Source organism: Pristiophorus japonicus, chromosome 18 (genome assembly GCF_044704955.1).
Source record: "Pristiophorus japonicus isolate sPriJap1 chromosome 18, sPriJap1.hap1, whole genome shotgun sequence".
NCBI lineage: Eukaryota > Metazoa > Chordata > Chondrichthyes > Pristiophoridae > Pristiophorus > Pristiophorus japonicus.
In genome coordinates this window covers 9,027,411-9,052,537 of record NC_091994.1, presented here as the reverse complement: position 1 = coordinate 9,052,537, position 25,127 = coordinate 9,027,411, and the positions used below count along the sequence as shown (strand labels likewise).

General features: G+C 46.7%; 1 protein-coding gene and 1 pseudogene across 3 annotated transcripts in view; one reads left to right on the top strand and one right to left on the bottom strand.

The window, feature by feature from the left end:
- The window catches only part of LOC139228541 (small glutamine-rich tetratricopeptide repeat-containing protein alpha-like), a 41,145-nt gene extending 34,757 nt beyond the window's left edge, over positions 1-6,388 (top strand). For all 3 annotated transcript variants that reach the window (XM_070859634.1, XM_070859632.1, XM_070859633.1), the window contains 4 exons: positions 736-773; positions 872-967; positions 4,309-4,431; positions 6,026-6,388. In XM_070859634.1, the coding sequence (XP_070715735.1) occupies positions 736-773; positions 872-967; positions 4,309-4,420 (246 nt within the window). In that variant the 3' untranslated portion in view covers positions 4,421-4,431; positions 6,026-6,388. The remainder of the gene's footprint in view (positions 1-735; positions 774-871; positions 968-4,308; positions 4,432-6,025) is intronic.
- A 14,880-nt stretch (positions 6,389-21,268) lies between these two features.
- LOC139229472 (U2 spliceosomal RNA) lies at positions 21,269-21,507 on the bottom strand (annotated as a pseudogene).
- Between the last annotated feature and the right edge of the window lie 3,620 nt (positions 21,508-25,127).

Genomic DNA, 25,127 nt, shown 5'->3' with positions numbered 1-25,127 from the left:
GTACCATCTGCAGGGATGCTTTCTCATACCCGCCATTTCGCAAATGGATCATCCCGTTCCTGAAGTGTTCCTCCAAGCGGCCTTGGTGGGAGCTGCTGCTGATGGACGATATCATCACAAGGATTTCAGTCAGGTTTGATGGTGCTATCACTAGGATTTCAGTCAGGTTTGATGGTGCAAGTGTGGAATTTCTTGACTGTATCCACTTGTACTGCCTGATGCTGTCACAGTCTGGTTCAAGATTTTCCCCTTCTAATCTTGGGTTGTGCCTGGGGGATAGTATGATCAACTGTGCAACACTGGGGTGAAGTACTGATGAACATGGGTTGGTGGATGATGGGAACAGGTTATGGTGCTGAATTAAACATATTGCCAACATTAAGCATGTTGACTTGAGCACAATTATTCCAATAGCATATTAGTAGCCAATACACTGAATAAGCCCAGTAACAATAGACCATCTCAACAATGTAATAAGGAGGCAGATTCAATGCTCTAAACTTCTTCAAATCTGGTTGGAAGGCCAGCATTATAACTAGGAGGGTATCATACCAAGTAACAAGCTCTTGATTGCTGAATGTCATTTGCATCTTGTAATATGAAATATTTTCCATTACTTTAATCTTTAAAAGAAATTTCAAGATATGCAAAAAAAAAAAAGTTATTTTAATTAGGTCAACCCAGAATTAGTTTATTTTTACATATCCGTGATTTCTCAATCATTTCCTCTTTTAGGCATCTAATCTAATGCAGAATTCACAAGTACAGCAATTGTAAGTCTCTCTTTCTTTCAATGGTTTCTCTTTTAGTGACTGTCAGTTCCGAGGTTTTTCCATTCAGTTAATGATTTGTTACCCTTTCTGTTGGGCAGAATGTCTGGAATGATGTCTGGGTCCTATGGTCCAGTAGGAGGCGCTGCAGCAGGGCCTGCGACAGGAGCCAATGATATTGCAGGCCTCATCCAAGCGTGAGTGGGCTTTTTATTCTTGCTCTTCCTGTCTTCGTGACAAGTCAAACAAATCTTTCTAACAAACTTGCAGTCAACATTCAACTGTCTACCTCTCTGCCTACATCTAGAATGATACAGCACAGAAAGAGGCCATTCAGCCCATCAGGCCTGTGCCAGCTCTTTAATTGAGCTAGCCAATTAATCCCACTCTCTTTCCCTGTAGCCCTGTAACTTTTTTCACCAAATATTTATCCAATTCTCTTTTGAAAGTTACTATTGAATCTGCTTCCACCACCCTTCCAGGCATTCCTGATCATAACTCGGTGTTTAAAAAAAAAGTGTTACCTCCTATCGCCCCTGGTTCTTTTGCCAATCACCTTAAATCTGTGTCCTTCTGCCACCTGAAACAGTTTCTCCTTATGTACTTTTATCAAAATCATGAATGGTTCAAGTCTCCCCTCAACCTTTTCTGCTCTAAGGAGAACAACCCCAGTTTCTCGAGTCTCTCATTATGGGCAGTCCCTCGAAGCGAAGATGACTTGCTTCCACGCCAAAATGGGATGAGTTCACAGATGTTTCAATGAAGGACCTAAAATGCACACCAGACACCACATGGGCTTGACAGAGCTAGGTCTTGGTCCAGTGGCAAGGATTACCCAAGACTAACTGGAGACCAGCTCTGCTGCACAGACCAAGCGCGCACACATATCGCAGTGTGGGCTGGGCCCGTGCTGCCCCTGGGCCCTCGCCTCTCCTGGGCCCTGGTCACTTACCTCTACAGACTCTTGCCGCTCCTTCGCCCCTCCTGCTGTGCCTGCCCACACTGCAACCAGCGACCTGGCTTCGTAGCTGTCTCCCTCCTGCAGCAGCACGCGCTGCTCCCTGCAGTGGTATGCCACCGCACGCTGCTCCCTCCAATGGCCCCGGCCTGCTGATGGTCTTGCAGGCCGGGACCGCGCCGATTTCCAGGCCGGGCCACCGCATGCTGCTCCCTCCAATGGCCCCAGCCCTTTCAGTATTGTATTATAAATGACACCAAACTCCTCCTCTGGCCAAAAGTCCTAAAACGTGATGCCTAGTCCCTAGCTATAATCCTCTCGAGATTTGGGAGTCTATCACACACATTATTAAAAGCTAGTGAACACGCCCAAAAGACAAACGGGAAGGATAATAAAATGTTGGCCTTTATCTCAAGGAAGCTGGAATACAAAAGGAGGAAGTGATGCTCCAGTTGTATAGAGACTTGGCCAGACTCCATTTGGAGTACAGTGATCAGTTGTCAATGTACTCAAATCTCCACATAACTGATGTCTCACATCTCTGGTGCCGTTCTAGTTTTAATCTCTTCTGCACCCTCTCCATGACTTGACAGCCTTCCTAAAGTGTGGTGCCCAGAATTCTTTTCACCTCTGGGACTTGAAGTTGATGATAAAGGTAACCTTTTACTCCAATCCATTCTGTTGTGTAGTTTGGATGACTTATCTTCCAACAGCAACGGATGTGTCAACCTTGGCTCAGTGGGAGCACACTCCCCTCCGAGTCACAAGGTTGTAGATTCAAGCCACGTTACAGAGACTTGAGCACATAATCGAGGTTGACACTGTCAGATGCGATACCAATTGAGTAGATTGGGCCTATACACTCGAGTTCAGAAGAATGAGAGGCGATTGCATTGAAACATAAGATTCTCTGTGGGATTGACAAGGCAGATGCTGAGAGGTTGTTTCCCCTGGCCGGAGAGCCTAAATGATGAGGAATTTCTTCACAGGGTTGTGAATCTTTGAAATTCTCTACCTCAAAGAATTCTGGATGCTGAGTCGTTGACCCATGGTTGACCATCCTATTCTTCTCCAACGCCTCTCCAGCATCATCCAGCTGGGTGGGACTGCACTCACTTGGTTCCATTCTTATCTATCCAATCAAAGCCAGAGAATCACCTGCAACAGCTTCTATTCCCGCCCCCGCATCATTACCTCTGGTGTCCGCCAAGGATCTATTCTTGGCCCCCTCCTATTTCTCATCTACATGTCGCCCCTTGGCGACATCATCCGAAAACACGGCGTTAATTTTCAGATGTACGCTGATGACACACAGCTCTACCTCACCACCACTTCTCTCGACCCCTCCACGGTCTCTAAATTGTCAGACTGTTTGTCCGACATCCAATTCTGGATGAGTAGAAATTTTTTCCAATTGAATATTGAGAAGACTGAAGCCATTGCTTTCGGTCCCCGCCACAAGCTCTATTAGCTAGCCACTGACTCCATCCCCCTCCCCAACTCCTGCCTCAGGCTGAACCACACTGTTCGCAACCTTGGTGTCATATTTGACCCTAAAATTAGCTTTCGATTGCATATCTGCAGCACAACTAACACCGCCGATTTCCACCTCCGTAACATCGCCCGTCTCCGTCCTTGCCTCAGCTCATCTGAAGCCTTCATCCGTGCCTTTGTTACCTCCTAGACTTGACTATTCCAAAGCACTCCTGGCTGGCCTCCCACATATTCTAATCCTACCTAAACTTGAAGTGATCCAAAACTCGGCTGCCCATGTCCTGACCCACATCAAATCCCACTCACTTATCACCCCTGTGCTCGCTGACCTACATTGGCTCCCAGTTAAGCAATGCCTTGATTTCAAAATTCTCATCCTTGTTTTCAAATCCCTCCATGGCCTCGCCCCTCCCTATCTCTCATCTCCTTCAGCCCCACAACCCCTCAAGATATTTGTGCTCCTTTAATTCTGTCCTCTTGAGCATCACTGATAAATCGCTCAGCCATTGGTGGCTGTGCCTTCTGTTGCCTAGGCCCTAAGCTCTGGAACTCCCTGCCTAAACCTCTCCGCCTCTCTCCCTTTCTTTCCTCCTTCAAGGTGCTCCTTAAAATTTATCTCTTTTGGTCATCTGCCGTAATGTCGTCTTATGTGACTCGGTGTCAAATTTATTTGTTTTGTATTCTAACACTGCTGTGAAGCGCCCTGGGACGTTTTACTACATTAAAGGCGCTATATAAATAAAAGTTGTTGTTGGGTCATTTACTATCTCCATGTACCTTGGGCTGCCATGCACCATTACTGGGTTAAGCGACTTGTTGTGACAAATGCTTTATAGTTGAGAAACTGGCTTCATCACTGTCTGGGACTTGTATGCAAAATTGAAATATTCTGTGAACAAATCATGTAGAAATTGATGGGATGTTGCCCTGTACCAAATTACTTGCCCCCAACCTCCTAAACGCTTCCCAGTGTGGTTTGGGGGGAGCAAGTTGTCTCGAGCTGGGGAATTGACACGAAGTCCATGCAAATCCTGTCTCATTTCTGGTGTAACTAGTTTTGTTTCTTTGGTTTTTTTTTAAACCTAGAGGACAACAGTTTGCACAACAGATGCAGCAGCAGAACCCAGAGCTAATTGAACAGTTACGGAGCCAAATCCGGAGCCGAACCCCCAGTGCCAGCAACGAGGAACAGTCCTAACAACAGACACGGTGAGTTAGGCGTGTACAGAAGCTATCTTCAGAGATATGGGAAAAGAGCATTGTCGGTCAGGGAGCCTGATGCAAACTTTTCAATGATTTCCCCACTTAAATAAAATGGAGGATAAAGGGGTGCATTTCCCTCAGTTTTGCAGTTTAAAATCAGTGAGTATAAAGTGTGTTGCAGCTACATTGTGGACGGAAGAGAGGAAACGGCACTAAAAGTAATTGCAGGTGTAAGGCCTTGTCTTGGGAGAACCTCCTCGAGGTGGGACACAAGGCTAAGTCAAGGCAGAAGCTTCTTAATTCTACTGTCTGGAACTCTCTCTCAACCCTTGCCCTCTCTACTTCTCTCCCAAAGCCTCCGAATAACCCGTCTTTATGACCAAGTATTCAGTCACCTCTTAACTCTTCCACGAGGCTGTCTGTTCCTCCACAAAGCAGCTTGTGGCATTTCTTTTTACCTTACGGGTGTTACATAAATGTAAGTTGTTGACAAACTTTAGCAAAACCTTTTATTTATTTAACTGATGAGGTGGGAAGTGTCTTCTCTGGTCCAAGGGAACCCATTGGTCCATGAGATGCTTCTATTCGGTGCCTTGCCTGAAGGTCGAAGTAGCATCACTGATTAGTACAAGAGCAACAGATCTAATCGACAAACCCTCTGGAAATGAGGGAGGGAAAAGAGAAGGGCAGCAACACCAGAATTTAAGGAAGAAAGTGAACCAAAAGTCCTGAAGGTCCTTCAGCATCTGAGATTTGGGAATTTTGAGGTTTTCAGATGCTGGCTCACCTGTGCATTTCCAACATTTTTCTGATTTTACTGACCAGATTGGCCCCACTTTTGATTCCCACCTCGACTGATTTAGTTGGTCACGGTCAGGATACCAGTAGGAGTGCTGCATTGTCCCAGACTGCTATCCAGTGGAGGCCACCCCACGCCTAAGCTGGGAAGTGTACGTGTATGGCCAATTGTTGAGGACAGATTGGGCTTGGCTGTGATGCCCTCCAAGATCGAATGGCCCTTTACACAACATGCGAGAGGGTGACTCGTCAGTAGTACAAGAGCAACAGATCTGCATCTTTAGGGCAGTAGATTGGGCCTATACTCTTTGGAGTTTCGAAGAACGATAGGTGATTTCATTGAAACATATAAGATTCTGCAGGGGATTGATAGGATAGATGCTGAGAGGTTGTTTCCCCTGGCTGGAGAGTCTAGAACTAGGGGGGTATAGCTTCCGGATAAGGGGTCGGCCATTTAAGACTGAAGAGGAGGAATTTCTTCAGAGGGTTGTGAATCTTTGGAATTCGCTACCCAAGGTGCTCTGGACGCTCAATCATTGAGTATATTCAAGACTGTGATAAGTGGACTCTTGGGGAATCAAGGGATATGGAGATCGGGCAGGAATGTGGAGTTGAAATCGAAGATCAGCCATGATTGAATGGCGGAGCAGGTTCGAGGGGCCGTATGGCCTACTCCTGTTCCTAATTCTTAAGTTCTTGTGTAAAAGAATGATTTTTTTTTAAACTGTGATTGGAAACCTGAAATTCCTCAGTTGAGATTGCATATGTTGATTTTAATTTTTGGATGTTTTTCATTTTGCAGGAGATGTAAGTCAGTCCAACCCTTACTACTACGAGATGAGGTCGTTTGTTCTTCACTTTGCCATCAGGAACTTGAAGTAATGATTTGTACTGTCACTTGCATGTTCAGGCGGATCCTCGGAGCGAAGAACAGACAACTTGTAAATACGGAATTAAAAAAAACTGGGTTTTCAAGCTTGCAAAAGCCACTTATCAACCTTTTTGTGGAATTTATGTATTGAGCTTTCTGTGATTCTAAATTTTTAATCAGAATGTTCACAGAGGAACACCTAGCTGCTCTATCACTTCTCCAGAACGCCCATCGTCCTGTAAGATTCCACTGTTCCTTTTAAAATAAAAGGAACAGCAATTCGCCTTCTCACAATACTGACATTACCCTCGTTCACTTTGTACTGTTTAGGCTTACAAAGCTCAAATAAGAATTTTTTTATTGTCTGAAACATTTCTTTTTCCCCCCCAGCATTTCGTCTATTCAGGAGAATGGAACAGCAGAAGCCATAATCTATAAATACAAACTAATTCAGCTTGCAATCTGATTAATGCCACTTGTGTTTTTCATTCACATAGGCTTTTTTAATGGCGCAGAAGAGTGTATGAAAATACTAGCAGAAGGATTTGTGCATAGTCTTTTTAAACTTGATTGTTTGTGGATGAGAGATGAACACGAGTCTTAAGTTGGACCCGGGAGTGAAATGGTGGAACTTTTTTTCAGGGACGGTTGTTTGAGAAATCGCTCGCATCACCAGGTCGACAGAACTGAGCTCTACTTCCAATTAGTAGCCGATGTATTTTAAGGAATTCTTTACAGTGTAGACTTCAGATGCTGCATGCAACAACAAAAAAGGCATGCGGTTATTTAAAATCTAATCGACTACTTTTATTTGATGGTGGAGCGGTAGTTTCAGCCACACTTGTGGACAGCGCCTGTCCCCAGCACTGCCAAAACCCCACATTTCCCGAGGATTGAGCATGTAATGTGCATTGTTCTAGCTGTAGGAATAAACGGTCTTCATCAGCAGCCAGTGTTTGTAGCCAACTCCTGCTCATAAAAGGAGAAGCAAAAGTTCTCCCATTCTGTCACTCAACATTTCCCTTAAATTTCTGTGCAACTCCTTTATGGAATCTTTTAAAAATCCACATAAGGGGCCCAAGTTTCCACATGATTTGCGCCTGATTTTTAGGAGCAACTGGTGGAGAACAGACTATCTTAGAAATCGCAATTCTCCACATTTTCTTTTCTGCAGTTCTAGTCAGGTAGAACAGTTCTACTTTAGAACAGAATTTTTTCTTCAAAAGGGGTCGTGTCCGGCCACTGACGCCTGATTTCAAAGTTTCCACAGTGAAAATGTACTCCAAACTAAAGTAGAATGGAGCAAGTGAAGATTTTTGTAGAACTGAAAAAACCTGTTCGACACATTAAAAAATCAGGCGCAGGTTACAAATTAGGCGTCCAGAACGAGGTGGGGGGAAGGGAACTCATTAAATTCGACAATAAATTCTTATTTATACTTATACAAATAAATCCAACCTGGATAAACATTTATAAGCAAAGAAAAGATTAAATAAACCATCTTCCTACCTGTGTGAAAGTGCTTCAGCCAGGGAGAATGCTGCAGCAAGCCTCACAAAACGAGGCAGCCGTTACCGAACGCGGGGGCGGGGGGAATGGGAGCCGACTGAACGCGGGCGGGGGGGAGCTGACCGAATGCGGGCGGGAGGGAGGGAAGGGAGCCGAACGCAGGCGGGAGGGAGCTAGCCAGCCGACCGAACGCGGGGAGGGAGGGTAGGGAGCCGACCGAACGCGGGCGGGAGGGAGGGAGCCAGCCGACCGAACGCGGGGAGGGAGGGTAGGGAGCCGACCGAACGCGGGCGGGAGGGAGGGAGGGAGGGAGCCAGCCGACCGAACGCGGGGAGGGAGGGAAGGGAGCCGACCGAACGCGGGCGGGAGGGAGCCAGCCGACCGAACGCGGGGGGGGGGAGGGAAGGGAGCTGACCGAACGCGGGAGGGAGGGAGTCAGCCAGCCGTCCGAACGCGGGCGGGAGTGAGTGAGGGAGGGAAGGGAGCCAACCGAACGCGGGCGGGAGGGAGGGAGCCAGCTAGCCGACCGAACGCGGGGGGGGAGGGAAGGGAGCTGACCGAACACGGGCGGGAGGGAGCCAGCCGACCGAACGCGGGGGGGGAGGGAAGGGAGCCGACCGAACGCGGGCGGGAGGGAGGGAGCCAGCCGACCGAACGCGGACGGAGAGGGAAGGGAGCCGACCGGACGGGAGGGAGGGAGGGAGCCAGCCGACCGAACGCCGGGGGGGGGGGGGGGGGGGGGCGAGAGAAGGGAGAGGGAAAGGAGCCGACTGAACGCGGGAGGGAAGGGAGCCGACCGAACGCGCGCGGGGGGGGGGGATAGGGAATGGAGCCGTTCCAGACGGCTGGCGGGAAAGAGAGAAGGCTGCAGGAAGCCTCAGAAATTGAGGAGCCATTTCCCGACGGCAAAAGGGGGAGGTCGTCGGGAAACGGCTGCCTCAACTTTCTGAGGCTTCTCACTGCTACAAGAAGCCTCAGTGCTGATGGCAATGTACTTTTATTAAAAAATGTTCAAAAACTAAACAGCTACAAAGAACTACAAAAATGGCCGAGTGCCAATGTTTTTTTTCACACTGAGCATGCGCGAACGCTCCAACGCGCACGCGCAGCGTTGCCGGCAGGAAAAAAACTAATTTAAATAGTACCCGCCCCCTCCCACTTACAAAATCGGCGCGAGTGTAAGCTCCGCCCCCCTGGGCGCCGCGCCAAGCAGACAAGGAGCTGCAAAGCGCTCCAGAATCGCTCGTTTTGTTTTAGGCGCGAAAAATGGGCGCCCAGCTCGGAGGGGCGCCCGTTTTCTATCGTGTGGAAACTTGGGCCCAAGGTATTCATGGCAGTGTTTTGATATCCTGTTTGTGCAGATATATATTCAGCCTGTGTCACATGGCCAGGACCACCAGTGTGCAGTTTTCATGGAAAGATCGACAGAACTCAAACCCCAAACGCCGGTGAGAAATCCCTGTAATAAATTTGATTTATTCAGTCAGCAGCAAACTAGTGGCTCGAATTAATTCGTTCTAAACTTACTGGATCACTGAATGCAATCTTTTTTTTAAATCCTGGAACGCCAGTTCATAAAATTTGAATTTGGCTTATTCAGCCACCATTAAACCAGTGGTTCTGAACGTAGCTGACTGACCTGTTCCCGGGCAGGTGGGGGGAGGGAGGGGTAGTCCCAAGCATTAGTCTTGTACCAAGTCCATGAGATCCATTCATTTACATCTGTCATAAGTTTCAAATACTAAGGGATCCCAATGTTCTGGTCCAGCAATGAGGCAGCAGCCCTTTCCAAAACCACCAGGCCCTTCAAATGCAAAGCAGGACAAATCAGCACAGGACAAATATATAAAATACAAATAGGACTGAGTCGCCTGGGGGTTTTGAGTGCCAGGGTACCTCTGTCATTGCACAATGTTTCAATATTCAAAGAAGAAAAAATTAATTGCCAACATTTTTTTAATAAAACACACATTCCTGGGAATGGATTGCAACTGATTCCTCCACACAAGGAGCGACTTCTGAAGTTCCTTGTTCCCATTTAGTGTGATGAGCAGTCCTGTACAACCACCTTTCTTGAAGTGAATATTTAAGCAGAGTTTCAGCCCACCAGATGGTAGGTCGTCTCTTCCCATTTGTAATAATGAAGGTTAATACTTTGCTGTAAACATACTGCAACCCCCAGAGTAGTCTGCTTATTTAAAGTTTTTAATATTACTTGAACTGCAGAGCATTTATACATTTGTATTGTTTTAAAAAAAAAATTGGGAGGGGAGGGGGGGGAAACGATGTTTATTCCATCCGCACAAGAGTCCAGTAACTGTTTAAATATCAGAATTTTGTCACTAGTCAGGATCTCGTTCTGTAAAACAGTAACTGATAAAGTTCTGTACAGCAGTTCACCGTGTTTGTTGTGTTTGTGTTTGGAAAACTGTTCTCTTTTTGTTTCGGATGTGGCTTTGGACCCTAGCCCAAAGTGGAGATTTGTGTGTCCGATCGCTTCCCTACACGCTGCCTCTAGCCTCTCATGAAAGAAAGACTTGCAATTATTTGGCCCCTTTCACGACCACTGGACTCCCAAAGCCAACTTTTAAAATATTCGTTTCTGGGCTGCGTTGCTGGCAAGGCCGGCATTTATTGCCCATCCCTAATTGCCCCAGAGAAGATGGTGGTGAGCCGCTGCCTTAAACCGCTGCAGTCCGTGTGGTGAAGGTGCTCCCACAGAACTGTTGGGGAGGGAGTTCCAGGATTTTGACCCAGCAACAATGAAGGAAAGGCGATATATTTGCAAGTCAGGATGTTGGCGGGGTGGGGGGGGGGCGGGACTTGCAGGTGATGGTGTTCCCATGCACCTGCTGCCCTTGTCCTTCTCGGTGGCAGAGGTCGCGGGTTTGGGAGGTGCTGTCGAAGAAGCCTTGGTGAGTTGCTGCAGTGCATCTTGTAGATGGTACACACTGCAGCCACGTTGCGCAGGTGGTGGAGGGAGTGAATGTTTAAGGTGGTGGATGGGGTGCCAATCAATTGGGCCATTTTGTCCTGGATGCTGTCGAGCTGCTTCATTGTTGAAGCTGCACTCATCCAGGCAAGTGGAGAGTATTCCATCACACTCCTGACTTGTGCCTTGTAGATGGTGGAAAAGCTTTGGGGAATCAGGAGTTGAGATACCACAGATTACCCAACCTCTGACCTATTCTTGTAGCCGTGGTATTTATGTGGATGGTCTTGTTAAATTTCTGGTCAATGGTGACCCCCAGGATAATTTTGGGGGACTCAGTGATGGTAATGCTGTTGAATGTCAAGGGGCTGTGGTTAGACACTCTTGTTGGAGATAGTCCTTGCCTGGCACTTGTATGGCACGAAAATTTCTTGCCACTTTTCAACCCAAGCCTGAATGTCGTCCAGGTCTTGCTGCATGTGGGACTCCTTCATTATCCAAGGAGTTGCGAATGGAACTGAACACTGCAATAATCAGCAAACATCCCCACTTCTGACGTTGTGATGAGGGAAGGTCATTGATGAAGCAACTGAAGATGGTTAGGCTGAGGACACTGCCTTGAGGAACTCCTATAGCAATGTCCTGGGGATGAGGTGATTGACCTCCAAAAACCGCAATCATCTTCCTTTGTGCTGGGTATGACTCCAGCCAATGGAGAGTCTTTATCTGTTGACTTATATTTTACAAGTCTCCTTGATGCCACATTTGGTCAAATGCTGCCTTGATGTCAAGGGCTGTCCCTCTCGCCTCACACTTGGAATTCAGCTCTCTTGTCCATGTTTGGAGCAAGGCTATAATGAGGTCTGGGGCCGAGTGGTCCTAGTGGAATCCAAACTGAACATAAGTGAGCAGGTTATTGGTGAGTAAGTGCCGCTTGATAGCACTGTCGACAACACCTTGCATCACTTTGCTAATGATTGAGAGTAGACTGATGGGGCGGTAATTGGTTGGATTGGATTTGTCCTGTTTTTTTGTGGACAGGACCTACCTGGACAGTTTTTCATATTGTCGGGTAGATGCCAGTGTTGTAGCTGTACTGGAACAGCTTGGCCAGAGGCGTGCCTAATTCTGGAGCGAAGTCTTCAGCACGACATCCGGGATATTGTCAGGGCCAATAGCCTTTGCTGTATCCAGTGCACTCAGCCATTTCTTAATATCCCGTGGAGTGAATCGAATTGGCTGAAGACTGGCTTCTGTGATGGTGGGGACCTGAGGAGGAGGCCGATAGGGATCATCCACTCAGCACTTCTGGCTGAAGATGGTTACAAACGCTTCAGCCTTGTCTTTTGCACTTGCGTGTTGGGCTCCGCCATCATTAAGGATGGGGATATTCATGGAGCCTCCTCTTCCTGTTAGTTATCTAATTGTCCAGCACCATTCACGACTGGATGTGGCAGGACTTTGATCTGATCCGTTGGTTGTGGGATCGCTTATCTCTGTCTATAGCTTGTTTCCATTGTTTAATCCTGTGTTGCAGCTTCTCCGGGTTGGTACCTTATTTTTAGGTATGCCTGGCATGTTCTTCTACACTCTGAACCAGGTTTGATTGCCTGGCTTGATAATGGTAGAGTGAGATATATGCAGGGCCATGAGGTTACAAATTGTGATGGAATACAATTCTGCTTCTACTGATGGCCCACAGCCGCTCATGGATACCCAGTTGAGCTGCTAGATCTGTTCTGAATCTATCCCATTTAGTACAGTTGTAATGCCACACAACGTGATGAAGGGTGTCCTCAGTGTGAAGATGGGACTTCATCTCCACAGGACTGTACAGTGGTCATTGCAACCTATACTGTCATGGACCGATGCGTCTGCGACTGGTAGATTGGTGAGGACGAGGCCAAGTAGGTTTTTTCCTTCGAGTTGGTTCTCTTACCCGCAGTCTGGAAGCTATGTCCTTCAGGACTTGGCCAGCTCAGTCAGTTGTGGTGCTACCAAGCCACTCTCTGGGATGGACATTGAAGTGCCCCAACCAGAGTACATTCTGCCCTTGCCATCCTTGCTTCTTCCAAGTGGCGTTCAACATGGAGGAGTATTGATTCATCACCTGAGGGAGGGCGGTAGGTCGTGATCAGCAGGAGGCTTCATTGCCAATGCTTGACCTGATGCCATGAGACATCATTGGATCCAGAGTCAATGTTGAGGACTCTCAGGGCCACTCCCTCCTGACTGTATACCACCGGTGGGTCTGTCCTGCCCATGGGACAGAACATATCCTGGGATGGTGATGGAGGAGTCTGGGACATAGTCATGCTCACACAATCATATCTTTCTGCCAATGTCAGGCTGTTGCTTGCGAAGTCTGTGGGAAAGCTCTGCCGATTTTGGCACAAGTCCCCAGATGTTAGTGAGGAGGACTTTGCAGGATCGAGTGGGCTGTGTGTGCTGTTGTATCCGAATCCGATGTCGCTGGTCCGTCAGGTTTTATTATTGTTTCTTGTAGCGGTTTGTTACAAATGAGGGGCTTGCTGGGCCATTTCAGAGGGCAGTTAAGAGTCAACCACATTGCTGTAGGTCTGGAGTCATATATAGGCCAGACCAGGTAAGCACAGCACATTTCCTTTCCTAAAGAACATTAGTAAAGCAGGTGGGCCATTTCATGGTCAACATTATTAATACAAGCTTTTTATTTCTGATTTATTTTATTAACTGAATTTAAATTTCCCAACTGGTGTGGTGGGATTGGAACTCATGTCTCTGGATTATTATACCAGGCCTCTGGATTACTAGTCTAGTAACATAACACTATGCTACCATTCCCATTCTTTTTGAAGTGCAATCACTGTTGTAGGAAATGCAATCAGCCAATTTGCACACATCAAGGTCCCACAAAGATCAATGTGATAATGGCCAGAAAGTCTGTTTGTGATATTGATAGAGGGATAAATATTGGCTAGGACACCGGGAGTTACCGGGAATAACTCCCCTGCTCTTCAAAATAGTGGCGTGGGATCTTTTACATCCATCTGGGAAAGTATATTGAGCTTTGGTTTTATGTCTCATCCAAAAGAAGGCACCTCTGTTGGTGCAGCACTGCAAGTGTCAGCCTAGATTTTTGTGCTCCAGTTTCTGGAATCGGACCTGAACCCACAACATTCTGACTCAAAGGCAACAGTGCTACCTACTGAGCCAAGTCTGGAGTCCTTGATCGGCTTGTGCTAAGGTCAGATACAAAATGTGTAATGGATCAACACGTGACATCAGGCAGCTGCTGCAAAAGACAGAATGGATCAATACTTCAAATCAGGTGTCCGATACAAATGTACATTTTAATCAAGCATTTGAGCCAAAGCATTGTCTGGATCAATACAACAGAACGCTCAGTTGCATACAATTGCTGATCATAGCAGTCATGTTGCACCAAGTGACAAAAGGGCAAAATGAACGGAACCTTGTTTTAACTTTAGCTTTGTTTACACAGGGTTGTTATATATTTTAAACAGGGAGATAGTATGCAATGAAATCCTGTCACCGAAACCTGTGCATGTTTATTCAAATATACAATATATTTTTTTTTTAATTGTAAAATAGTTGAAGGGTACAGCTTAAAAAGTTTTTCTTTGTTTTGCCATCCTTTTGCTTGAAGGCTCCTGCTTGGGTACAATTCTTTGATTGTTGGCCTGTATGTCTCTTCCTCTACTCCTCCATCCTGTCACAACAACAACTAACATTTATATAGCATCTTTAACATAGTAAAGCATTCCAAGGCACTTCGCAGGGGCGATTATCAAATAAAATGTGAGCCACAGACATATTAGAACAGGTGACCAAAAGCTTAATCAAAGACGTTGCTTTTGAGGAGCATCTTAAAGGAGGAAAGCTAGGTTTAGGGAAGGAATCCCCGTGCTTGGAGTCTAGCCAGCTGAAGGCACGCCACCAATGGTAGAGCGATCAAACTCGGGGATGCTCCAAGATCTCGGAGGGTAGTAGGAGGGGGTTGCCGAGATATGGAGGGGTGAGGGATATGAAAACGAAGATGAGAATTTTAAAGCCATCTCACGTAACTTGTCCAAATGACAGCGAGACTTGCTGTCTGAGTGACAGAATCCTGGGTTTTTTTTTTACACTGTCCAGCTTCAGTTAACATAGCTTGGAGCAGGAGTAGGCCATTCAGCCCCTCGAGCCTGCTCTGCCATTCAATGAGATCATGGCTGATTTACTATAACTCAATTTTCGTGCACTATCCCAATATCCCTTGATTCCCTTAATATCCAATAATCTATCTATCTCTCTTGAATATACTCAATGACTAAGCCTCCACAGCCCTCTGGGGTAGAGAAATCCAAAGATCCTCTGAGTGAAGAGATTTCTCCTTATCAGCCTTAATGGCTGACCCCTTATTCTGAGACTGACTGCTGGTTCTAGACTCCCCAGCCAGTGGAACATCCTCCCTGCATCTACCCTGTCAAGCCCTGTAAGAATTTTGTATGTTTTAATTAGATCCCAGTCCCCCCATCCCAGGAATCAGTCTGGTGAACCTAAGTTGCACTCCCTCTATGGCAAGTATAGTCTTCCTTAGGCAAGGAGACCAAAACTGTACATAATACTCCAGGTGTGGTGTCACCATAGAAACATAGAAAATAGGTGCAGGAGTAGGCCCTTCGGCCCTTCGAGCCTGCACCGCCATTCAATGAGTTCATGGCTGAACATGCAACTTCAGTACCCCATTCCTGCTTTCTCGCCACACCCCTTGATCCCCCTAGTAGTAGGGACTATATCTAACTCCTTTTTGAATATATTTAGTGAATTGGCCTCAACAACTTTCTGTGGTAGAGAATTCCACAGGTTCACCACTCTCTGGGTGAAGAAGTTTCTCCTCATCTCGGTCCTAAATGGCTTACCCCTTTTCCTTAGACTGTGACTCCTGGTTGTGGACTTCCCCAACATTGGGAACATTCTTCCTGCATCTAATCTGTCTAAACCTGTCAGAATTTTAAATGTTTCTATAAGATCCCCTCTCATTCTTCTGAACTCCAGTGAATACAAGCCCAGTTGATCCAGTTTTTCTTGACATGTCAGTCCCGCCATCCCGGGAATCAGTCTGGTGAACCTTCGCTGCACTCCCTCAATAGCAAGAATGTCCTTCCTCAAGTTAGGAGACCAAAACTGTACACAATACTCCAGGTGTGGTCTCACCAATGCCCTGTACAACTGTAGCAACACCTCCCTGCCCCTGTACTCAAATCCCCTCGCTATGAAGGCCAACATGCCATTTGCTTTCTTAACTGCCTGCTGTACCTGCATGCCAACCTTCAATGACTGATGTACCATGACACCCAGGTCTCGTTGCACCTCCCCTTTTCCTAATCTGTCACCATTCAGATAATAGTCTGTCTCTCTGTTTTTACCACCAAAGTGGATCACCTCACATTTATCCACATTATACTTCATCTGCCATGCATTTGCCCACTCACCTAACCTATCCAAATCACTCTGCAGCCTCATAGCATCCTCCTCGCAGCTCACACTGCCACCCAACTTAATGTCATCCGCAAATTTGGAGATACTACATTTAATCCCCTCGTCTAAATCATTAATGTACAATTTAAACAGCTGGGGCCCCAGCACAGAACCTTGCAGTACCACACTAGTCACTGCCTGCCATTCTGAAAAGTGCCCATTTACTCCTACTCTTTGCTTCCTGTCTGCCAACCAGTTCTCAATCCATGTCAGCACACTACCCCCAATCCCATGTGCTTTAACTTTGCACATTAATCTCTTGTGTGGGACCTTGTCGAAAGCCTTCTGAAAGTCCAAATACACCACATCAACTGGTTCTCCCTTGTCCACTCTACTGGAAACATCCTCAAAAAATTCCAGAAGATTTGTCAAGCATGATTTCCCTTTCACAAATCCATGCTGACTTGGACCTATCATGTCACCTCTTTCCAAATGCGCTGCTATGACATCCTTAATAATTGATTCCATCATTTTACCCATTACCGCTGTCAAGCTGACCAGTCTATAATTCCCTGTTTTCTCTCTCCCTCCTTTTTTAAAAAGTGGGGTTACATTGGCTACCCTTCACTCCATAGGAACTGATCCAGAGTCTATGGAATGTTGGAAAATGACTATCAATGCATCCGCTATTTCCAAGGCCACCTTCCTAAGTACTCTGGGATGCAGTCCATCAGACCCTGGGGATTTATCGGCCTTCAATCCCATCAATTTCCCGACTAATAAGGATTTCCCTCAATTCCTCTTTTTTACTAGACCCTCTGACCCCTTTTATATCCGGAAGGTTGTTTGTGTCCACCAGGGCCCTATATAATTGCAGTAATACATCTTTACTCTTATACTCAAATCTTCTTGTAATAAAGGCCAACATACCATTTGCTTGCTTTAACAGCATATTAACTGTTGTGTTCCTAACACAGATGAGACTGGACACACGGAGGTTAAAGTAACAGTGACCTCAGTCTTTATTAAGACACTCCAGAGTGAATAACAGGCCTTAGGGGGCCGGCTTATATACAGTGTCCCCAAGGGATGCTGGGATCCCTTGGGACTTCAGGGGATCCGCTCCCTGGTGGCAGAACATGGGAGTGCAAGCTTTACAGACACACAGCATCACTCCGCCCCCCCCCCCCCAAAGTCAAAGTGAAAACTATTTAGAAGGTGAGGAGGTCGGGAGCCTTTCTTTCCCTGGTGGACCACCTCGGTACAAATGTCTGTTCTGGTGTGTTGGCTGTGTCCTCGCTGGGCTGGCGTGTTGGCCCTGCAGGGCTGCTGGGTGAGCCTGGCCTTGCTGGCCTGTTGGGCGTGATGGGTTTGATTTCCTCGTCCGGCGTGGTGGTGTTGATCCTTTGGGTGTGTTTTGTGGGCTCGAAAAAGGTGGTGCCTGCTGTGGGTTGTTCAGGGCACTCTGTGAACCGCAGCCTCGTTTGGTCCAGGTGCTTTCTGCAAATTTGTCCATTGTCTAGTTTGACTACAAACACCCTACTCCCTTCTTTAGCTATCACCGTGCCCGCGATCCACTTGGGACCATGTCCATATTTTAGCATATATACAGGGCCATTCAGATCAATTTCCCGTGACAGTGGCGTGACCATCATTTACATTTTGTTGCTGCTGTCTGCTCTCTACCTGATCATGCAGGTTGGGGTGAACCAGCGAGAGTCTGATTTTAAGTGTCCTTTTCATGAGTAGCTCAGCCGGGGGCACCCTGTGAGCGAGTGGGGTCTCGTGTGGTAGCTGAGCAGTACTCTGGACAGGCGGGTTTGGAGTGAGCCTTCTGTGACTCGTTTAAGGCTCTGTTTGATTGTTTGTACTGCCCCCTCTGCCTGCCCATTGGACGCTGATTTAAACGGGGCCGAGGTGACATGTTTGATCCCACTGCGGGTCATGAATTCTTTAAATTCGGCACTGATGAAACATAGCCCGTTGTCACTGACCAGTATGTCAGGCAGGCCGTGGGTGGCAAACATGGCCCTCAGGCTTTCAATGGTGGCGGTGGCGGTGCTTCCCGACATTATTTCACATACAATCCATTTTGAAAAAGCATCTATCACCACCAGGAACATTTTACTAAGAAATGGGCCCGCATAGTCGATATGGATCGTTGACCATGGTCTGGAGGGCCAGGACCACAAACTTAGTGGTGCCTCTCTGGGCGTGTTGCTCAACTGAGCACACACGCTGCATTGCCGTACACAGGACTCTTAAGTCAGAGTCAATACCGGGCCACCACACGTGGGATCTGGCTATCGCTTTCAATATTACTATACCCGGGTGTATGATGTGGAGATCCGAGATGAATGTCTCCCTGCCCTTTTTGGGTAGCACTACGTGGTTACCCCACAACAAGCAGTCAGCCTGAATAGACAGCTCATCCATTTGCCGCTGAAATTACTTGATTAGCTCTTGCATTTCAACGGGGATGCTGGCCCAGCTCCCATGCAGTACACAGTTTTTTTTACTCGGAACAGCAGAGGATCTTGGCTGGTCCAAGTCCTAATCTGGCAGGCCGTGACAGGTGATTTATCATTTTCAAATGCTTCCATGACCATCAACATGTTTGCGGGCTGCGCCACCATCAACAAGTTTGCAGGCTGCGCCATTTCCACACCCGTGGTGGGCAATGGTAGCCGACCGAGAGCATCTGCACAGTTCTCGGTGCTTGGCCTGTGGCAGATGGTATAGTTATGTGCTGATAGCGCGAGTGCACACCTTTGTATGCGGGCTGAGGCATTAGTATTTATCCCCTTGTTTTCAGCGAACAGGGATATGAGGGGCTTGTGATCGGTTTCCAGCTCAAATTTGAGGCCAGATAGGTACTGATGCATTTTCTTTATCCTGAACACACACGCTAATGCCTCTTTCTCAATCATGCTGTAGGCCCTCTCGGCCTTCGACAAGCTCCTGGAAGCATAGGCGACAGGTTGCAACTTCCCCGCAACGTTACCTTGTAATACACACCCGGCTCCGTACGACGACACATCACATGCTAGCACAAGTCTTTTACATGGGTTATACAATACAAACAGCTTGTTGGAGCATAAAATGTTTCTGGCTTTCTCAAAAGCAATTACTTGTTTTATTCCCCATACCCAGTTCTCACCTTTACGCAATAACACATGTAGGGGCTCCAAGAGGGTGCTTAACCCCGGTAAGCCATTCAATTTTACGTTTAGCATTATAGGTGGACATTTCATCGAAAATGTGTACACCCCGTGTACTTCAGCATCTGCCTCCTCTCTCTCAGGCTCGAAATTGCTACGTCCACCATGGACCGATCTTCCTCTGCCACGTGGTGGTTAGCAGGTTTTACAGAGCTCGTCTGCAAGCTCGTTGGATGTGCCCCATTGTTCCACAGCTCTTGCAAACATACCCTTTGAAGCGGCATGAATAGGCTGAATGGAAGCCTCCACAACGCCAACAAGGTGTGAATTGCCTTGCATTCATCCTTTGTTGTGGCCTCTTGAGTCATCTGGGCCATAGAAACAGAGAAAATAGGTGCAGGAGTAGGCCATTCGGCCCTTCTAGCCTGCACCGCCATTCAATGAGTTCATGGCTGAACATGCAACTTCAGTACCTCATTCCTGCTTTCTCGCCATGCCCCTTGATCCCCCTATTAGTAAGGACTTCATCTAACTCCTTTTTGAATATATTTAGGTCACCTGAGGTCTGCTGGCAGTTGCAGACTTGTGGTTTCTGCCCTGTACATTTCTGCTCGTAAACACAGTTCCAGTTAATTTATGAACATTGCTCGCACTTGTGTGCTGAGAGATTTGTTTGGCGTTATCACTGGTGGACATAAACGCCTGTGCTATCGTAATGGCCTTACTGAGGGTCGGTGTTTCTACAGTCAAAAGTTTTCGTAGGATGGTCTCGTGGCCAATGCCCAGTACAAAAAAGTCTCTGAGCATTTGCTGCAGGTAGCCATCAAACTCACATTGTCCTGCAAGTCACCTTAGCTCGGCGACGTAGCTCGCCACTTCCTGACCTTCAGATCGCTGGTACATATAGAACCGATACCTCGCCATCAGCATGTTCTCCCTCGGGTTAAGATGCTCCCGAACCAGTGTACACAGCTCCTCATACGACTTATCTGTGGGTTTCACCGGAGCCAGAAGATTCTTCATGAGGCTGTAGGTCGGTGCCCCACAGACCGTGAGGAGGACCGCTCTCCTTTTTGCAGCGCTTCCTTCCCCGTCCAGCTCGTTGGCTACAATGCACTGGTCTAACCGTTCGACATAGGCTTCCCAGTCCTCACCCTCCGAGAACTTCTCCAGGATGCCCACAGTTTGTTGCATCTTTGCGTTGGATTCGTGTACTCGTCGCCAGTTGTTGTGTTCCTAACACAGATGAGACTGCACACAGGGAGGTTAAAGTAACAGTGACCTCAGTCTTTATTAAGAGTGAGTAACAGGCCTTAGGGACCGGCTTAAATACAGTGCTCCCAAGGGATGCTGGGATCCCTTGGGACTTCAGGGGATGCACTCCCTGGTGGCGGAACATGGGAGTGCTTGCTTTACAGATACACAACATTAACTTTCAATGATTTATGTACTAGGACACCCAGGTCCCTCTGAACACCAACATTTTCCAATCTCTCTCCATTTAAAGAACTCTGCTTTCCTATTTTTCCTACTAAATTGGATAACTTCACATTTCTCCACATTATATTCCATTTGCCATGTTCTTGCCCACTCACCTAGCCTGTCTATATGCCTTTGAAGCCTAATTGCATCCTCCTCACAACTTACATTCCCACCTGGCTTTGCATCATCAGCAAACTTGGATATGCAAGTTGAAAATCTCTTACTCGGCACCCTTGGGACCTGGCCTGTGCCGGATAAGGAATTTTGCCGGACAAGGGGAGGTCATGTTACTTTGGATGGTACTGGTACTGAGCAAGGGGAGATCGGGGATGGCTGGCTTGGAGCTGGGAGTGCGTCAGAGAGATTGTGTGGGGGGTGGATCGCGGGGTCAGGCCAGCGATTGCGGGAATCGGCAGTGAGGAAGGACTTCAATTTGTTCATGTTGGAGTGGCCGGGAATGGTGCCGGACGAGGGGTGGTGCAGGGTAAGGGAGTCCCGGATTTTTTTTTTTTTTTTTTGAAATTCGTAGCCAATTGTTCCAATTCTTTGTCAAATCACAAACGCCAGAGGTCACCTTGCACACGCCAAGGATCATTCTGCACCAATGCTCTTAGCCAAAAGGCCTAGAGCCACTGCACCGTTCCTGGAAGTACTGCAATACCAGGTTCGTGCCATGGAGGTGGATGGGTTAGGTCCCCCACACACCTCCGTGGAGGTGGATGGGTCAAGCCACCCCACCCACCTCCTGTTTCCAAAAAAGCAAGCATATACCTTCCTGATCCAGGGAGAACCACCCGGAGGTCATGGTGGCTACTCCCCTGTCAGGTCAGTTACGCATGATCTTAGCCAAAAGGCCGAGAAGGGAGTCCCGGATTAGGGAGGTTCAACCTGTATTACATTTGGTCCCCTCATCCAAATCATTGATATAGGTTGTGAATAGCTGAGCCCATCTCCCTTGATCCTCTTAATGGCTGTGAATACTGTCGAGTTAACAGTATTTTACTAATTCTAACACAAGATGGTGCTATTGTTTGGTGACCTTCACGTTGGAGAGAAATATTTTCCAGAGGTTACAAATCGTCTTTTTGTTGTGGTCCTGATGCATTGCGATTTAATTTTTACTGTTACTGCCATGGTAATGGTTTCAAGTTACACTCCGGATTCACGCACCGAATCTAAGCTGAAGCTCAGCGCAGTACTGAAGGCGAGCTCCAGAAGCAGAGTTGTGTGCTTTGGATGAACTGTCGAGGTCTATGGGGCTCCACAGGGGCCTCCTCCCACCCTTCATCTAAAAAAAAAAGATAGAAAGACATCAATTTATCTAGTGTCTTTCATCAACACCAGACATCCCAAATCACTTTACAGCCAGTGAAGGTACTTTTGGTGTACTGTTGTAATGTGGGAAACGCGGCAGCCAATTTGCACACAAGCAAGCTCCCCCAAACAGCAATGTGATAATGACCAGATAATCTGCTTTTGTATCTCACCCTATCAGCACATCCTTCTATTCCTTTTCCCCCTCGTGTAATTATCCAGCTTCCCCTTAAATGCATTTATGCCTCAACCACTCCCTGTAGTAGTGCGTTCCACATTCTAACCACTCTCTGAATACAAAAAGTTTCTCCTGAATTTCTTACTGGACTTATTAGTTGACTATCTTATATTTATGGCTCCCAGTTTTGGTCTCCCCCACAAGTGGAAATATCTTCTCTATCTCTACCCGATCAAACCCTTTCATAATCTTAAAGAGCTCTATCAGGTCAACCCTCGGCCTTCTCTTTTCGAGAGTCAGTAAATTGTGCTAACTCATTGGATGTTAGTTTATTTGCAAGATACTTAAGACAGTTGGGATACAGCCTGCACCCACTGGACTATATTTAGGATTGTTTCATAAAATGCATCATTGACCATTGCAGTGAACCTTTTTTAAAGAAATGCTTAAAAATGGGTGTCATCTCATCGTTAAGAGGAACAAAAATGTGTGAACAAATATAGAGCTAATGAAGTAAACAAATTAGGTTAATGGAATCGAGGTCTGTGTTGAAAAGAAAAGAAATGTGGTAATTAAAAGTCTGAATATAAAATTTGAATAAAGATGGATGTTTTACATAAAATATAGCAGATCCTTCAGTGTCTATAAAGAGAAAAGATAGGTTAGTTTTTTTGCCAGCTTTGCCTCAGTGGTAGCACTCTCGCCTGAGTCAGAAGGTTGTAGGTTCAAGCCCCATTCCAAAGATTTGAGTACACATGATTTAGGCTGACGTTTCGGTGCAGGACTGAGGGACTGCTGCATTGTTGGAGGTGCCATCTATCGCATGAGACGTTGAACCGAGATCCCGTCTGTTTGTGGACATCTAAGATTCCATGGCACTATTCGAAGAAGAGCAGGGGAGTTCTCCTTGGTGTCCTGACCAACATTTATTCCTTAACCAACTGATTATCTGGCCACCTAACTCATTGCTGTTTGTGGGACCTTGCTGTACACAAATTGGCTGCCGCGTTTGTCTAAAAAAAACAAGTGAAAAAGAAAGACTTGCATTTATATAGCACCTTTCATGACTGCCGGACGTCTCAAAGCACTTTATAGCCAATGAAGAACTTTTGGAGTGTAGTCACTGTTGTAATGTGGGAAATGCGACAACCAATTTGCGCACAGCAAGCTCCCACAAACAGCAATGTGATAATGACCAGTTAATCTTAGTGATGTTGATTGAGGGGTAAATATTGGCCCCAGGATACCGGGGATAACTCCCCTGCTCTTCTTCAAAATAGCGCCAGGGGATTTTTTACGTTCACCCGAGAGGGAAGATGGGGCCTCGGTTCAACGTCTCATCCGAAAGACGGCACCTCAAACAGTGCGGCACTCCCTCAGTACTGCACTGTAGCGTCAGCCTGGATTTTGTGCTCAAGTTTCTGGGGTGGGACTTGAACCCACAACCTGCTGACTCAGACAAGTATGCTACCCACTGAGCCATGGCCGACACTTTACAGTGACTATTACAGGGTTTGTTTTCTGTCTCTGGCTGTTTTACAATAGTTATAAAATAAAGGCACTGGAGTTAATAATCCTTCTTTAAAAATTATTCAAAATTATATTATGTGATAGTCATTTGACAGCCCCGGAGTCAGAAGGCTGTGGGCTCCAGCCCCATTGAAAGTCCTCAACCCATAAGCTAGGCTGGTTTTTCAGTGTGATACTGAGAGAGAGCCGCAATGTTTGGAGACACTGTATTTCAGATGAGATGTTAAATGTCTGCCTGTTCATATAGAACTATTTGAAGAAGGGCATGAAGTTTTTCTGGTATCTTGGTCAATATTCATCCCTCACCCAATGCCCCTCTATCCCCCAAAACAGATTAACTAATCATCTAATTTTCTATTTGTGGGACTTTGCTGTCTACATATTGGTTCCGTTTTTAAAATCCATTCTTCAGAGTCACAATTTATTGCCTGTCCCTCGTTGCCATTGAGAAGGTGATGGTGAGCCGCCTTGAACCGTTGCAGTCCGTGTGGTGAAGGTGCTCCCACAGTACTGTCAGGAAGGGAGTTCCAGGATTTTGGCCCAGCAAAGATGAAGGAATGACGATATGTTTCCAAGCCATGATGGTGTGTGACTTGGAGGTGATGGTGCTTCTATGCACCTTGCTGCATTTACTCACGTGATAATAGTGACTGCACTTGGAAATAAATTCAGTGGCTGTGGCCCATTTTGGGATGTCCGGAGGAGATGTAAGGTAGCACAAAAACACAAGTCAATTCGTTCGTTCTTTGTTTCAGTGTGGCCAGCTCAAATGCTAAATATGAAAAACCTGAGTGCAGGGCTGAATAATCCACAAGTGGATCGGTGAGACTCGAGTAACAGAGAGGCAAGTAACTCGTTCTCACATTCCACACACATGACTTCTTAAAGTAGTGTTGATCAACGTACAAATGGAGCAATAGGATTGGCTGGGGAAATCCCCAGTGTGTATACCTTTCTCTTCCCTCTCTCCCCACCAAATGTACACACCAACTACAAAATCAATCTTCTGGGGAGCTGGGATAAGCTGAAAATAAAGAGCCTGATGAAAATAAATAAATAAAGGTAAAGTAAGGAAGGAAGAGTATTCAGGGATATGAGAAATGGGCAGGGAATTTAAATTAAGTACATGAAACTGCTGTGGCTAACAAAATGGTGCAGTAGGTTCAACAACAACAACCTGTATTTATATAGCGCCTTTAACGTAGTAAAACGTATCAAGGCGCTTCACAGAAGTGTTATAAGACATAAATTTGACACCGAGCCACATAAGAAGAAATTACAGCAGATGACCAAAAGGCTGATCAAGGAGGTGGGTTTTAAGGAGTGCCTTAAAGGAGGAAAGAGAGGTAGAGAACCGCAGAGGATTAGGGAGGGAGTCCCAGAGCTTGGGGCCCAGGTAACAGAAGGCACGGCGACCAATGGTTAAGCGATTATAATCAGGGATGCTCAAGAGGGCAGAATTTG